Source organism: Phasianus colchicus, chromosome 8 (genome assembly GCF_987193195.1).
Source record: "Phasianus colchicus chromosome 8, bPhaCol1.hap1.1, whole genome shotgun sequence".
NCBI classification, from domain to species: domain Eukaryota; kingdom Metazoa; phylum Chordata; class Aves; order Galliformes; family Phasianidae; genus Phasianus; species Phasianus colchicus.
The window spans coordinates 23,518,695-23,535,082 of NC_143443.1; the positions used below are offsets into that span (position 1 = coordinate 23,518,695).

At 56.4% G+C, this 16,388-nt stretch overlaps 1 protein-coding gene across 1 annotated transcript; it reads right to left on the reverse strand.

Annotated features, from left to right (window-relative positions):
• Window positions 1–11,069: 11,069 nt before the first annotated feature.
• KAZALD1 (Kazal type serine peptidase inhibitor domain 1) lies at window positions 11,070–15,295 on the reverse strand. The gene is made up of 5 exons (XM_031597650.2): window positions 15,145–15,295; window positions 13,434–14,011; window positions 12,585–12,745; window positions 11,978–12,125; window positions 11,070–11,894 (listed from the first exon to the last, which is right to left on the reverse strand). Exons 2-5 carry the CDS (start codon window positions 13,927–13,929, stop codon window positions 11,809–11,811), a joined length of 891 nt encoding a protein of 296 aa, XP_031453510.2. The 5' UTR covers window positions 13,930–14,011; window positions 15,145–15,295; the 3' UTR covers window positions 11,070–11,808.
• Window positions 15,296–16,388: the final 1,093 nt, after the last annotated feature.

Genomic DNA, 16,388 nt, shown 5'->3' on the forward strand with positions numbered 1-16,388 from the left:
AGCCACTGAGCTCCCCTTCGCTCTTCCCTCAGACCTGCTTCAGTATCCCCACCAGAACCCACTGCCATGGGTGGTAGGGCCATCACCTCATGTTGGTGCAGACAGCGTGACACACAAGTCCTTTGCCTTCTTTGATGCTTCCAGGGCAAATTCCTCCAGAGCCTGCAAAGTTTGCCTCTCCATTTCACATTAACACTAGTTTGGAGCTGCCCTCTGGCCCCCAAGGGTGAAAGGTCAATCCTTTATTTACTCAGCCCCTCACTTAGTTCATCTGCAGCCCTTTCAGGGACCGGGATAACAGACACAAAGTGGGCTGCTAACCTGCTCCCTGTCCTCTGCCTGCTGCACCAGACAGGGAGGAGATGTGAGCATCATATGCTCCAGGTACAGCACAGCATTTCCTACCCAAGAACAAGGTTTGTCTCAGTGTGAAGCAGAGTTCAGGACATCAGGAGTTTGAGGGCAGGCAGGAGCCTGAGCACCTAAGCAGCCCCAGCTCTGCCTTGACCCCATACAAAGCCATACATCACCTGAACACTGCCCAGCACCTCCCACACCTGACCTCACCTTTGAGAGCAGAATCTCCCCAAGAGCCCTACATCCTGCAGTCAGCAGCACTTAAAGGAAAGACAGCACTGAGTGCTGGCATCCCCTGCAATGCCACCTTCCTCTCAGAGAACTCAGCTAAAGGAGAGCTATGTCCCTGCTGAGGGTTATATGGCTGAGATGGAGCTGTGCCCCAGGTGCTCAGCATTTGGCAGGATGAAATACCTACAGCTGTGGGAAGGCTTCTTCATTTGTTGTTACTATTGTTGTTATTACTGGGGAAGGGGTTTACTTCCCGTGTTTTTGCTGTGCTCATGGGAACATTTGAGCCCATTGCAGCCCCAAGTGCTGCAGTCGTGGGGCAGTGCACTGGGAAGGCCCCCTGGTGCTCACTTGTCTTTTTGCACCAGCCCTCCCAGATGTGCAGAGGCTTTGCAAATACTGTGGAAATGCTTCCAGTGTGTCTTTCACTGGAAAAAAAAAAAAAAAAAAAAAAAAAAAAGGAATTTCATTAAATCTGCTTTGAAGTAGATGGGAAAATCCCCACGCTGTGCCAGCGCTTTGCTTTGTCTCCATTGGACAATTAGGAAGAATGCAGCTTTCCAGGAGCATCACTTCTTCTTTCTCAGCTTTAAAACTTCTCCTCCACCTTGATCTCCAGACTGCAGTTTTTAGCTTTACCTCAGCTGTGGAAAAAAATAATATTAAGGTGTTCTATTTCTGGTACTGGAAGAAAGCAGTCACCAATTTTCCACTTTAGAACTTTCCTCACTAACAAGATACAGACCAAGCATGATACTTTTTCCCGCAAACTAGCTGAAACCTTTCTTCCTTCTGAAATTAAAAAAAAAAAAAAAAGACAAAAATTCAGTAGTTTCCTCCCCAAGCTGATGGAGATCTCTCCGGAGGAAATGTGGCTGATAAGCCCAAGTGGAGTGGCCGCCCTGCTTTATCTCAAGCAGTGTCAGATGGGTATTTCCAACAGGATCCCTCCTGGACACTGCAGCGTCAGGTTTCTCTCCCATCCCAACCAGGCGTTGCAATGGGGATGCCCATCCTATAGCACACGACAGGAGTTGGGCCCGGAAAAGCTGGCTGAAAATGGGGCCAATTACCCATTAATTGGTGCCGCTCGCTCCCTGGTGATTAATTGTTGGGAGAAAACGTGTCACATTTTGCAAGCCCAGACTCCAGCACAGTGACACCGTGGGTCCTTTATCAGCCCCGGGGCCAGGCGCGGCACCAGCCTGTCTGAGCCTGGCAGGTACCTCCGTGTCCCATGGCTTGTTTGTTTTGGTGTAAGCCTGAGCGTAATTGGGGCTAAAGCAAAATACCCACAGCAAAACAAACGTGGCGCCAATGACGGACACGGCCCTGCAGCCAGCACGAAGACAGATGGGAGGAGAGCCTGTCCGAGCAGCCCAGGTGGAGATGCTCGCAGAGTTCAACATGCGGCTGTTGACCGAGCAATTAATTTTCAGCTGCCTCCCTGAGAGCAAAGACCTCAGCCACAAATCTGCAGCATGCCTACCTGGATATGGGCAGCCTCTATGCCAGCTTCACTCAGAGCCATGGGGCAGAATGGGGGGGAATCATGGGATGGGGTGTCCATGCAATGGGATGCCCAGGAGATGGGCTGTTTGTGGGATGGGATGGCTTTGGGATGGAAAGTCCATATGATGGGTTGTCCATGGAACGGAGTCGTCAATGGGATGGAGTTGTCCATGTTATTGGCTGTCTGTGGGATGTGATGCCCACAGGATGGGCTGTCCATTGGGCAGTGTCCCCATAAGGCAGATCAGTCCCACTGCATCCCATTCTACCCTTCTGTTTTGGGGGAGCCGGGTCACTGGCACCAGTCATGGGACTTTCACACAGCTTTCCTTGCCTTGGCATCACCCTGAATAATTCATGTACAAGACAGAGAAGAGGATAAATTGCAGGCAGTGATTAACATGAGTTATTTTACGTGGTAGGAAGATCTATCAGTCTGGCCCCGCCAGGCTGCAGTGATTAATGCAGTGCTGCTCCCTCAGACTGGAGTCCCTGCATTCAATTACAGGTGCTGGTAGGCTCCTGAGCAGCCAGAAATCAGCAGAGGAGTCTGCATTCAGGACCAGGACAAGCGGAAGCAAAGGGGAAGGCACTCACCCCCTGCTGCACTGTGATCTGCCAGATCAGAGTGATATGAGTCCGACCCATTAACACAGAAAGTTATTAGTAGGCTCTTGGGCAGAGTCTATTTTCATATTCATTTGGCTAATTAAATGTAAATCATTGCTCGGGATTACCACACAGCATCCCAAGCCCCATTAGCCACGTGTATTCACCGGGGAGAAAGGGCTGCACCCTTCAGTTCACACATGATGTGCCCAGCCTGCATGGCCACCAGTGGATCTCTCACCTGTGGGTGATGACAGACATGGGGAGGGGACTTGGGGTGACCCTGCAGAGCACTTGCTGCTTTGGCAGTGCTGGGGATCACGTCTCTCCACTTCAAACAGTGACATCTGGCCATGGCTGCATGGGAGAGGCTCCGTGAGCATCCCAGCCATGATCAATATTTGGAGCCTGCAAGGCCTGGCCACCCCCCGCTGGGGGCCCAGCAGAGCATATGGGTGTTCCCAAGCCGGCAGCTCATGTTGCAGCAGCTTTTAAGATGTCACCGACCTCCTTGTGGGTCCCTCTGCCAATCATTTATGGCTAAGCAGTGGGAGACCAGCATTCAGTTTGGGGGTGCTGGTCTTTACTGGGGATCCACCACCAGCCCAGGAACAAAGGTCAGGGCTGATGTGTAGCTGACCATCCCTGACCAGTCCACAGAACCTGCTGCAAACCTTTCCTGGAACATCTCTGGAAGAAGATTGCACAGTCCTGTGGGATCGGTGTAGGGTGGAAGGATTGCTGCAGACCCCAGCAAGTCTCTAAGGGTTTCCCATCACTCTCCTCCCCTCCCTTGCCCTTCCTTAATTATTCTTAATGGGCAAGCTCATAAGAGCTTTTATTAACTTTATTACAAGATCAATTAGTGCTTGCTTTTCCCCCTCCTCCAAACCCAGTGCTAATAATCCCATCAAATATGAAGACAGCATCGCACCGGTGCCCAGCAACCTGCAGAAGGTGCTCCAGCCGAGCTCCAGCTGCTCCATTGGACATCGTTGAGATCGATGGATCCTCCCCAGGATTCAGCCTAGCGAGGAGGGGAGAGAGAAGATTAATTGGAGAAGACTTTGGCACCAACCAGTTCCAATATCCACTAACATGAGCTGAGCAGGAGCAGTTGGCAGCGGGATGCGGCCCCTCGCCTGGAGCCCTGTAGCTGGAGGAGGATACAGGTGTTTGTCGATGGGAAGACGCTGCAACATCAATCAGAGGCGGGGGCAGCAGGAGGGGGATGGGTGCTGGTGCCTCCAGTCATGGCCTTGCACTCTGAGCAGAGAGGAGGAGACCCACAGAGAGGAGGAGACCTCTGGCCGTGTGGCTGGCACTGGGTGAGAGTTGGTCCCAGAGATCCTTCCCCTACATCCATCTGCTTTGGATCCCAAGCCCAAGAGCAGCTCTCTCGCTCTACTTCCATACATTCCAGGCACAGACGGGATTGCTGGCTGCCAGCTGTAGCTGTGCCGGGTGCCCAGGCTGAGTGACAGCCCTTGAAGGGAACATTCAGGGAAACCGTGGGAGCGAGAGGATGTTGAGATGGTTGACCAGGGTCCTGGCTTGCAAAGCATCCCTCCTGCAGGGACGCCGGTTCCCACCCCAACGCGTTTCTCAGAATATCCTATGCAGTTTGGAAGAACCCACTTGAGCCTCCAGGAAAGGCCACAGTGTTCCCATCAGCCTGGACCATGTGCCCTGTCTGTGTCACACTGATGGCTCGCAGCTTTGGTACTGGGAAGGACAGCAGGAGAACTCAGGCATTGAATAGGTCATGGGGCAGCACAGCTTGAAACCAAAAAGCTCCACATGGGTTTGCAGCCCTCCAGGGCCCACATCAAAGGGAGGGCTCATGGCAGAGGAGCACCCAGAGCCTGAAGGGTTTCACAAACCAAGATCTTGCACATGGATGGGGTCAGAGTGGCCATCGGGAATAGGGCCCTGCCTTCATTCCCTCAATCAGCCTTGAGACCAACACGGGGATCATTTCCAGGTAGTGATCCTATTTGGGTACTGGGGGTCTCTCAGTCACTGCAGGGCTCCCTGCTCTTTGGCCGTTTTCCCAAGCTGCCCATTCACAGCCCATTCACAGCCCATACGCTGTCCCTATTCTTTCCCAGGAACGTCCTTCTCCCCGCCAAGTCAATATGAGGCCATTCGAACTCCATATACCAATCACCTAGGACCTGCCCCAACCACCCTGCACTGAACCAGATGACACCAGAAAACGGACCCTAAAGACTTCTAACTTCAAGGCCAAGTGCTACCCTTTAGAGACGGAAAGGGGGAGGATGACGCTCTTCTTCTATGGGGCCGTTGCTGGGCTATGGGACAAGAGAGCAAAGTGGTGCTGCCCCCGCCTCCCCCAGCCCTTCCCAATCCAAAGAGACTGGGAAATAACACTCCATGCAAAAGGAGTTGAAAGGGCTTCTGCGTGTGTGCGCGCGCATGTGTGCGAGCTCTGCCAGGTTAATACTGCTGCCTATTTGCCTGACAGCTCCAAGATTGATTACCCGCCGCAGCGCTCTTTATAACTTGATCAGTTGAATTAATCTCTGGCTGCGGGCCCATCTGATGCCAGGCATCACAAATTTAATTTGGAGGTGTACGGGATCTTTTATCCCCGCCTCACTCTGCCACCCCCCATCCTTTCCCTTTCTTTCCCACTTGCCTGCACCATGCTGCTGCCGTGGGGATGGCCCAGGCTGTCAGAGCTTCCTAAGGGCTGCAGGGAATAGCATCAGCAGGTAAACCCCTGCTACCCACAGAAAAAGAGAGGGAAAATAATAAAAAAACCCAACAACATCAGAGGCCAAAGCAGACACTAAGTAAGACATATTAATGTGCTAAAGACTTAATGAAGTTTAGGGGGGGTGGCGGGGATGGAGGGGAAAGTGCTTACTTTATTAGTTTATGGCCGATTAATGGGAACGGTCATTACAGTGATGGAGATGGATTGCTCCCGTCAAACACAACCACCAGCCCCATTCGGAAGGTAGAGGAGTGCCGGTGCTGGGGCATCTCTGCGTGGCTGGGGCACATCGTGGAAAGGAGGGTGCTGGATGGAAGGAGGCTGGGGGGAGCCCACGGGTGCCATGAGCTGGGCTTCGGGTGGTGGGAGTGGGATCAATGCTTGGTGGAGGGGAAAGAGAAGTGGGAGGAGGAGGCAAAGGAGACCCCATGCCAATGGGGTGATCTCAGGATCTCAAAGTGTGTTCGGGTCCAGAGGGAGGAAAGCACCCCATGTGCCAGCTCCCAGCCACAGCACAGACCTATCGCCAGGAGGCAGCTCCATGGTAATGAGAGCAGTAGAACCTCCATGCAAGATCTTCGGGACATGGAAATGTCTTCCCATCCCTCTCCAAGTCCAGCATCCCTCCACCCTGGTACATTCCATTGTAGATCAGCTCCTATCCCAGCCAGCTGCTGGGTAACCCTGAGGATAACTCAGCCCCAGACCCCAGCAGAGCCATCCAGCTCGCTCCTTGGTGCAATTCAGGGGCTGAGGGACCATCCCCACCCCCGCTGGTGGTCAGTATGGGAAGGATGCTCAACCGCATGCTGGCATCAAGCAGTACTGCTCCCCAGCACCCACACACACCCACAGCCTTTCATCATTCCCAAGTGATGAATAACCATCCTAATGAATGGAGGAAAATTGGATTAGCACTGAACACCCATGTGCTTAAACTCGGGCTGATTAAACCCCCATCTGTGCAGGGAGTGGTCAAGCTTCATGTTGCTCGATGCAGGGAGCTGACAGAACTTGTGCATGGCCCTGCCTGCAGCCTGTCAGGTTGGTTATGGTGTTAAGGGGAGTTTTCCCCCTCTGCCCCTGGTGAAGTATCCCTGCAAAGTTAAACTGGCTAGTTTTCTCTGGTGCCGGACATTCCTCAGCCTGCTGACTAGTTCCCAGCAGATGCTCTTGCAATTAGAAGAGGGAAAGATATGAGACTTAGAGACATCAGTCCCACCCTCCATAACTCAGTTTCCCCCATCTCCAACTCATACAGGTGACATCTGCTTCAGTGCAGTGGCTGTGTTCTGTTCTGGGGCTCACTGGGATGCTTGCAGTTCAGGGTGCTGCCCCTTGCCAGGATGTCAACCCACCTGGGCTTAGTGCCTCCCTGGTTGTGCCAAGAGTTGGATTGGCACAACCTGGGGTTTGGCTGCAAGCATAGCTGGCACTGATTTGCTCTCACTTTTCTAATAGATGAAACTGGAACAGCTGCTGAGCGGGCATCGGTATGCAGGAAAGTGCTGCCACTGCTCTGACAGTCCCAGCAGTGCCAGGACAAGGTCCAGCTGCATGTCATGTATCACCACATCAACCTAGAGCCCCAAATCTCTCCCCAAAGCCTATGTAGACCACCACCCCACACCTCAACTGAGCCACGTGCCCCATGGATCCTCTGCCATAATAAAGCCTCAGGTGTCCCAGCCCGGCCACATCACCTCCTCCACGCGCCGCACAGCGCTGGAGCAGCAATAAAAGTGTCACTGCCGTCTCCTCGTGCATCACCAGAGCGCGGCATTTCGGGAGCGGCCCGCGCAGAGGTTAATTATTGCTTCCCTCTCTTCCCCTCTCGCTCCCAGTTTAAGATGGATCTGACTGTCAGCAGGGGTGACAGATGAAGACAAAGCACAGGTACGGCTCCCATGAACTCTGCGCCCGCCTGCATCATCCCAGAGCAGCCAGGAGCGCTTAGTGGAGCTGGGGGAGGCAGAGGAGGGGAATGGGGAGGAAGCAGTGACCTGTCATCGTGGAGCAGGGATGCCAGGCTGGGAGAAGGGAATATGGCTCTGCTCATCCTTCTTATGCCGCTAAAGGGGGGCAATTCCCTGGCCATGGGAGCAGGGAGAAGGGATTAGCCTCTTCAGTTTCAAGGCAGTCCAGAGTGCTCCATTAGGAAGATGAATTTGTGCCCCTTCCCCTGCAAGTTGCCTGCAGCTTGTTGCAGTCTGGTTTAGCTCTCAGCCATGCGGGGGGCTGCCAAAGCCCCAGGGGCTGCGGGCTGGGGGATGCACGAGGGCAGAGTTGCAGCTGCATCACCCTCAAAACCAGGGGCTGCCCCAGTGGGATGGGGGCAGAGAACACTGCAGTAATGGGGCTGGAAGCAACTGGCCCCAAAGCTGCTCTGCAGAGCCCCAGGACAGGGCAGGAGCTCCATCTCCTGTCCCCATCTTGCGGCTGAACCCGCAGGGAAGGTCTGACTCCAGCTGTTCCCAAGGGACGCGCTTCCTCTCCAGGCTTTCCGGCCGCTTCAGCCTCATTTGATGCCATTTACTGCAGTCGCTGAAGGAAACATCACTTCAAATTAAACCAAAGGGGAGCACTTCAGCCGGACAACTTTGAAGTAGAAGATTTTGATAAAAGCCCACATTTCCTCCCCCTCTTGATCTTTGTTTTCCTCTCCAAATGTTGAGCTCTAGCCTGGCCCAGCCAGGGGAAAGGCTGTGGCTTTCCTGGAGACCAAACACAGCACCAAATATTCTCCCCCAGGATGAAGCTGTGGGTTTGGTACCCCAGGTGCAGCTCCCAACCCCAGCAATCCTCCTGAGCTGCACAGCCTGGGGACCTGGCTGGGAGCACATCCCTCCCTGCACGACAGCTAAACAAGCCGAGACAATTAAATGTGCTGTTTGATGGCTGCCTGGCAGAGCCTCTCTCTCTTTTAATAAAAGGCCTCTTTCCTGAAGTCACTCAGGCTGCAGCAAGGGCTGAAGCACAGGAGCCCTTCACATTTAATTAAACAGCACATCCAAGGCAGCATCCATGCTGCTAGGGATGCTCTGGCACAGGACAGGCAAAATGTCCCTGCCCAGATGCTAGCCCCTGACCCAGGAACAGGGATTGCTTTTTGTGGATCCCATCCCCACTTCCGCCAGCTCTGCTCCTCATCAGGAGGCAGAGGGAAGCATCCTGATCCTGCCCGGATGGATAAGAGAGATGGATAAGGGCAGGGGCAGAGGGGAGGCTGGGCAGCTGCGGGATGTCCCGGAGAGCACTTGCTCAGCTGGGACCTTCAGCTTAACCCTTCCATAACCATGGGTAGGTAGCAGAGAGGGAGATGGAGTTTGGGGTGACTCGAGGCCAGGAGACCCATTCTGATGTGCTCCAATCCATCACTGCACTCCCAGGACATCCCAGATCTGGGATGTGAATTTACAGGTTGTTCACCCAGGAGCTGCAGTTTCCCCGGGGCATGGGGCTGGCAGGCTGTGGAAGAGCACAGGCACCCCCCAGCCTGCATGGGCGCAGGGGCTGCTGCCATCACTCACACTTTGAGGCCTGCCAAGTCAAAGGCATGGTAATTGTGAGCCAGATCCCCCCACTTCGGAAGCAGCAGGGACCAGGCACGGAGGCTCCCGTTTCCGCCTGCCTCTGGCTGTTACAGACCAGAGAAGTGACAGAGAGCAGCCCCAGGGCCAAAAACACCGTGAGGAGAGACAGCAGCCAGCCCTGCGATAAGGCCATCCCCCCACACTGCCCGGATAACCCCCCCAAGCATCAGGCACAGCCAAACCAGCACTCCCCAAAGCATACCCGAACCCCTCACTTTGGGGGATGTGCCACCCCCTCTCAGCCAGCACCTCGCAGTGCCAGAGACGGCAACCTGCCGCTGTTATTAAACTCTTTGCTTCCTGTTTTAAGCTGAATAATAAATTGCATGTCACATTACGGCAGTGTTTATTAAAACCCATTGGCGTGGGCTCTGCGCTGCGGCGGCATTCGAATTATTGAAAGCCACCCCCCGTGGAGACCCATTTGCTGCAAACGCTGGAGGATTTGTTTCCATTTTATTTATCAGGCAGCGTAAGTGCTGGGCAGAGGCAGGGAAATGGTCTTCTTCAACCTGAATCGGGGCAAGGAGGGGTCACCGTGCAGAGGGTACAAGGGATGCTGCTGTCCCCAGGGTTGGGGACAGGCTGGAGACAGAGGTCCTGCGCGCAGGTGGCCGCAGTGCTTGAATCTCCATAGCTTGGCTGCTCCGTGCCTCAGTTTCCCCGCGGCCAAGCGAGGGAGCTGCATCGGGTGCTCAGCCCCGCGTCCCGCGGTGGCTTTGCCGGGAGGTGGCACTGTTCGGCGGCGGATGGGGACAGCATTGCGGTCCCCCGAGCCCGGGGAAAGACGGCGGCAGCTGCTGGGAGGGCTGCAGCTCCCGCTCCTGGCTCCCACCCCGTGGTTCGGTGGCTGCTCTGGATGCACGCGCCTGAAAAAGTCGCTGGCAGCACCAGGACGCGAGGGTGGGACGAGCACTGAGTGTCCATTAGGGCAGTGGGACACCTTCGTGTCACCCCTGGGCAGTCACCATTCTGGTCCTGGAGCGTTCTGGGGACAATGATATGCCCTCGTGCAAGAGGCTGTGGAAAAACCCAGCAGCAGGGCTTGCATGCACTGTGGATTTGGGCTCAAGAAACCGCAGATTTGTGGCAGAAAGCAACTGATTCCAGAGCTTGAGCTGTGAGTGCACAACCAGAGTGGCCAAAACATTTGGGGTGGCCAAGAAGCACCAACCCCGCACGTACCCTCTTGGGCTTTGGGTCTGGTGGAGGTTTGACCGCTCCTTTAGCACACATCCCTGGATGATGGCAGGATGGGACCCTTTTCTTTGTCCTCAGCCCTGCAATAGTCTTTGGTATCATGGGGTGCCCTGGGCGGACAGGTGCTGTGGCACGTGTGCCTGGTGTTCACATTAGCGAGGCTCCCCAGATCCCCAGGACCCTCCAGGCACCCAAAGCTGAGCACTGTCCTCATGCATCCCCTCAGGGAGGCACCCGTGCAGAGCTGACCAAACATTTCAGAGGCAACAAATAACCTCAATTATGCTCTGTGGCAGTGACCGATTCCAGGCGCATAGCGATATCAGCTCCTTTAATTTTTAAGTGGCACAGGGGACGCCAACCCCACCGCCTTGCAGGGAGCGGAGACCCAGATTTGCAGCTGCTGCCCTATGGATGGGCTCCAGCCCCTCATTTCCCACAAGCCTGGTGATGCAGTGGCACAGGCAGGGCTGGCACAGGAGCATGGCTAGGGGCCAGCAAAAGGCCAGGTGGCTCCGAGCCATGGGATGCTCTCAGGTTTCCCTACTGCAGCCACAGCCACAGCATGGCCCAGTTCCACAAACACTTGGTATACAGAACAGGGAGGGGATTAGCAGTGGGGGAAATGTCCCAGGCAGCAGCAGAAGCAGCACAGAAGCCAGGACTGTCCCAGCTCCACGGAGTTCACCATCATGGAAAGAGCCCAGGAGCTACCACGGAGGTGCAGGGACCTGGTGGGGTTGGGGAGGCATTGCTGCTGGCTGCAGCATGGGTGGGGACCGGCCCAGTCTCACCGGTTGAAGGAATTTCGGGCCGCTGCCAACTCCAGACAAACCCCTTTTATTTGCTCGCTCAGGTTTTGATGCTGTAATTGCATCGTCTGAGCCAGCTCTCGAGAGAAAGAGGAAGGGAAGAAAGAAGGAAAGGAAGGAGAGCAGCCAACCTCGAGGGACCCCATGGGATGATCCCTGTTGGTTGCTCAGAGCCCTGCGTGTACACTTGGCCCATCACTCACTGAGGTGTCAGCATAGAGAGCTGCTTGGAGAAGAAGCATAAAGCTGATCCAAAAAGGCCAAAGCGTTTGTGGCCACATGGGCTTTCAGGACAACATTGTCCAGGGGTGAAACCACAAATGTCAGGTTGCCTCAAATCACTACTTTTCTGGTTAAGAACAAAATGGGAAAGAAGGGCATTTTGGCAGCAAGCTCCTGGGTGTCCCTGCCTGAGGGTGACACACATGCCACATGGTCATATAGAACAGGCTGCCCAGAGAGGTTGTGATGTCCCATCCCTGAACGTGTTCAAGGCCAGGTTGGATGGGGCCCTGTGCAACCTGGTCTAGTATTAAATGGGGAGGTTGGTGGCCCTGCATGTGGCAGAGGGTTGGAGATTCATGATCCTTGAGGTCCCTTCCAATCCAGGCCATTCTGTGATTCTGTGTCTCCAGCCCAAAACAGAGTTGTTCAGAGAGTTGTTCAGGGCTGGGGGTGTTTGCTCTGGATCCATCCCTGACCCCAAAGCACCATGGGGCGAGTGCTGCCCAGTGCCAGCTCTGCAGCTGGGCTAGTAGTACTCCTCCTCGCTGTCCACGTAGTCCTCAGGCACGGCACGGGGTTCTGGCAGGGACAAGCCCGTCAGGTTGAGCTGGTCTGAAACAGCAGCACAGGGACTCTGTGACACTGCCACCCTTGAAAGCCAGTGCCCTGCCCAAACGTCCCCTCCCACTGCTCACCCGGAGTGAGGACAGTCAGGCTGGCCACTGCCATCACAGCCCCAACCCTGTTCCTGGCGAAGCAGCGGTACGTGCCCTCATCCGTCACCCGCACGCCCTGGATCTGCAGCCAGCCAGTCACCTCGTACTTCTGGGGGCCACCTCTGAACTGCGAAGGGAGAGACAGCAGTGAGCCCCTGGGTGATGGAACCCCCGTGGGATGACCATTTGGGGTGGTGAGGAGTGAGATGTGGAGAAGCTCTTTTTACCCTATTAAGCACTGCTCTGGGGTGGGAGCCAGCCCTAAGCTCCCTGGGGCCAAGCATGCTATGTCCTGTTTGTCCCCAGCAAGAAACAGCCTCCTCCGGCCCCAGCTGTGCTGCAGCTGTGTTTGCAGGCAGCTATTTCAGTGCAGTGGCCAGGGATGCAGGATGCCTCCATCCACACCCTATAATAGCTGGGTGCGACCCAAGAGAGCTATATTTGGGGCTGGCCACAGGCAGGATGCATGCAGGGTAAGCAGAGATGAACCAGGCTGATCCCCCTGTGCAGTCCCATGTATGCATGTTCAGCAATGACCAGAGATGTTTTCACATCTCGGTCACCATCCCCTATGCCAACCACTCACCTGGACAGAGATGTGCGGGTCATCTCCTGGCAGCAGCATCTCTGTGCCATCCTTCCTCCACTCGATGGATGCCATGGGGTAGGCGAAGACCTCACAGCCGAAGATGACGTCCTGGCCAGTGACATTCCACACATCATAAGGAGGGGAGGTGATTTGAGGCTCTGGGAATGGAAGATGGGGAGGAGACAGGGAAGCATACTGGCTGAGGGTATCAGGCTCTGGTAGTGATGCCAAGACCCTTCCCATTCCCCTCTCCTCACCCACACTTGCAGAAGGTCACTCCCCAGCTCCCCAGTGACCCATGGAGGGCTCCAATCCCTCCCAGCCTCACTTACCCCACCTGCACAAGGAGCTCCCCTGTGATGCAGCCTTTGGGTCTCCTATCTTGGCCACAAACCTCTCCTCTCCCTGTGCCTGTCCCAGCTCTTATGGGTAGCCAAGAGGGAAAAAACTCAAAGATACCACGAGATACAGAAAACAAAGTCAACCCTGATCCCCTCCTTGAGCTGCAGTGAGCGGTGTCAGTGGGTTGTCCCAAGCCCATAGTCACACACATGGCTTCAAATGGGAGATGGAAGCAGTGCAGCCCCCTGACCTGGCCCAGCTTTCCACGAAGGAGCCACATTCCTGGGGCGTTCCTTGGCCCCAGCCACACTCCAGCCACGCTGCAGCCAAAAGCACGCTAACGACGCCTGGCTCTGCCCCAGCCAGCAGCGCTCACCGCCTCCCATAAATCCCGAGCCGACTTGGCACAGCCTCCCCCTGCACCAGACCCACTTGCAGAGGGGCCTCTGGTTGAAATGTTGAAGCCAACCTCCCATCCTTGCGCTCCCTCTCCCCACGCACTACCTGCCTCGCAGGGACCCTCATGGACCACGGTGAGGTTGGCATCGGGGTGGGCACGGGCAGACTCGAGGAAGCGGCAGATCTGGGGGTAGGTGTGCCCGTCGGAGCCGCACAGCGCCTGGTGCGAGAGGCAGGCACACTGGGGCTCGGGCACCTCACCGCGCTGCAGGTCTCCAGCCTCCAGCTGGCATTCCAGGTGCTCCCCGCATTTGCCATAGAAGTGGTTGGTGTTGTCCAGGTCGCAGATCTGTCCCTCCAGGTTGGCACACTCCCAGCAGCAGTCACAGGCATCCCGCACCGTGCCGGCCAGGCAGCCGCGCGGCACCGGGCACTCCTCCGGCCGGCACTGGGCGCAGCCCTCACCCTCCTCCAGCAGCCGCTGCCAGCCCCGCTGCAGGTACTCGGCGCTGCTGGGGAAAGCTCGGCCCGGCTGGAGACAAGCCCAGTGCAGGGTGAGCAGGGAGAGCAGCAGGCAGGAGGAGCTCAGCACCTCAGGCATCCTCGTGGCCGCTCCCAGAGCTCGGTTCCAGCATCACACGGGTGGAGATTTGGATGGGTCAGAGCCAAGCGGCCATCGCGATCTGCAAGGAAGAGAACATGTGATAGCAGCACTGTGTGATGCGCCACATCTTGGGGCCCTCTGCCTCCTACCACGCTACAAAAGCGGCTCCCACCCCCAAAATGTGCTGCCGTGCAACCCCCTCATCCGCTGCCCTGACTAGATGCTGACCCATACCCACAGGCTTCAGCTTTCTCCCCTAGCAGGTAGAGCCCAGCCTGTTGCAATCCCACTTGAGGGGCTGCCTCATATTCTCCTGACTGCTTTGTGCTCTGCTCCTCTCAGGGAGCAGCTCTGGAGCCAGGCACCCCTCTCCTTTTCTCACCTCTCCTCAAAAGTCACGAGGATTTTTCCCTCCATCACTGCCTAGAGGAGCAGACGAAGGGCTCTTTCCATGCAGGAGGCAGCCAGCCCAGGGGAGCTGAGCCAGGAGGATGCTCCCACTCATGCCTGGCTTTTGTCCTCCCCTCCCTGCTCTGAGCCCCACATCTAGCCACACCAGGAAAGCTCTGCAAATTCCACAGTTATCACACTGGTGGCTGAGCACCAGGGAACTCGGTGCACAACTGAGAACAATGGGGTTCCCACCCCCCAGCCTATGTTAACCCCTCTCCCGCAGCAAGCAGAGGGGCCGATCGGCCCTCAGACATCCCATCTTTGCTGAGGAGGATGTGCAGGTCCATATGAGCTGTGCCTTACCCCAGCCCCCAGCTTTCACCTCCTGTGCTGGAGGGGCAGAGTGAAGTCACAGCCATCTGCCCTGCAGCAAGTGGAGGCTGAGAGGTAAAATCCGGCATGGGGGGCCACACCTGACCCCCTTCTGGGAGCCCCCACGCTCCCGGCAGGGCTTCAGCCCCCTGATAGCCCCACAGGAGCCGGACTAAGGCTGCCCAAAGCCAGCCTGACAGGGATTTGTTACTCCCCGGATCCCAGAAGGGGAGCAGAGCTCTGCCCCGTTAACTGGAGACCCCCAAGCAGCGGGGGAAAAGAGGCAGAGGGGGGTCCTGCTTGCCCTCCCTCCCTGTCCCCGGATTGCAGGGAGAAAAGCTCCAACCCCAGGAAAAGGGGCCAGGAAAGGGGCGGACAATGCAATGCTATCCTGAATCTCTACGAGGGTTGTCCCGGGGTGAGGGTCCCACTCGCGACAGCACTTACCGGAGCGCGGTGCGGGCCCCGCCGACGGCTGCGATGCACAATGGCTTTGGCAGCAGCGCGGCGCGGGGCTCCGCTGCCACCGGCCGTGATGTCAGCGCCACGCCAGTCCCCACGCCCCCCGCGGGCTCAGGCCCAGCTCCGGACGGGCCCCGCGCTGAATGCCACCCCTTCCCTGCCGGGTGCCGGGCCGGGATCTTCCATCCATCAGCAACGCGCAGCTCCCAGAGCCCCCGTGCCTCAGTTTCCCCAGGTGGGATCTATGGGGGCACCCGCCTCTGTCCTAGGCTGAGCATAAGTGCTGTGCTGGGGAAGCCTGCAGCCCCCCCCTCCCCCCTGCAAAGAATTTGTGGGATTTGCTTCTATGGCAAATCTGCAAAGCCAAAGCCATCCCAGGACCCCTCAGTGGATCTGGTTTCTTTCTCCACACCACAAAAATCTGCTTTTGCTTTCCAAAACCCCATTGCAAATCCACTCTGGGCTCCGGAGCTTTCGTTCAGGCATGCTGCAAATCTGGCCGGGGCTAAGGATGGAAAATGCATGAGGCTTTGTGCTGCCGAGGGGCTTCCTGCCGGTTCTGCTTCCCCTTTGGTGGCCCCCAGCCCCATGGCTGAGCTGGGAGCTATGGGATTTGGGGCAGCTGAGGCTGGAGGAGCACTGCGGAGGCTGCTTTAGGAGCTGGGAGGCTGAGGTACCACTCTGTGCACCTCCAGGAGCATTTTGGAGAGACAGAGCTGGGAGGAATTGTGCCAGCCCCCTCCCTCTCAGCTGGGACATCCTTATATCCAGTACTGCCCTTGCCCAACCCAGCACCTGGAAACAGCTTAGCTCAGCCCTGGGAAAAAGATGGAGCCCCAGCCTGGCAGGTAATTAAACCTCCTGCTTAATGAGACTGTTGAATGTGCTAATAAATAGCAGCAGTTCTGAATTAGGGGGGTGGGAGATCTAACCTGTGCTTAATGAGGAGCTGTGCTCTGGTTCAGTCAGTGTACCTCATTACATAGCTCATCTCAGAGCTGTGGGAAGGCTCCACCTGCTCTCATCACTATTTCCCCCAATGATGGTCCCCTGAGATGCTCCCTCAGCCGTGGCATCCCTCCTGGGTTCTAACATGTGAACCCATCACTACATCCATGCCCATCCCAGGTTGCCCTGGCCATGCCCTGGGCTGATGTCCTGGCTGATTCCAACGGGCTGAGGCTGACGAGCATAATCCCACCCTGGAAAAGAGGCCGTGGGCCAGATGA

Bases quoted from the DNA above. Each gene is read 5' to 3' on its own strand.
- KAZALD1 (XM_031597650.2), bottom strand. From the start codon at position 13,929: ATGCCTGAGGTGCTGAGCTCCTCCTGCCTGCTGCTCTCCCTGCTCACC. The intron at 12,746-13,433 runs GTAGTGCGTGGG...TTCCATTCCCAG, and splicing joins TGAGGGTCCCTGCGAGGCAG to AGCCTCAAATCACCTCCCCT. The intron at 11,895-11,977 runs GTGAGCAGTGGG...CTGCTGTTTCAG, and splicing joins CCTGACTGTCCTCACTCCGG to ACCAGCTCAACCTGACGGGC.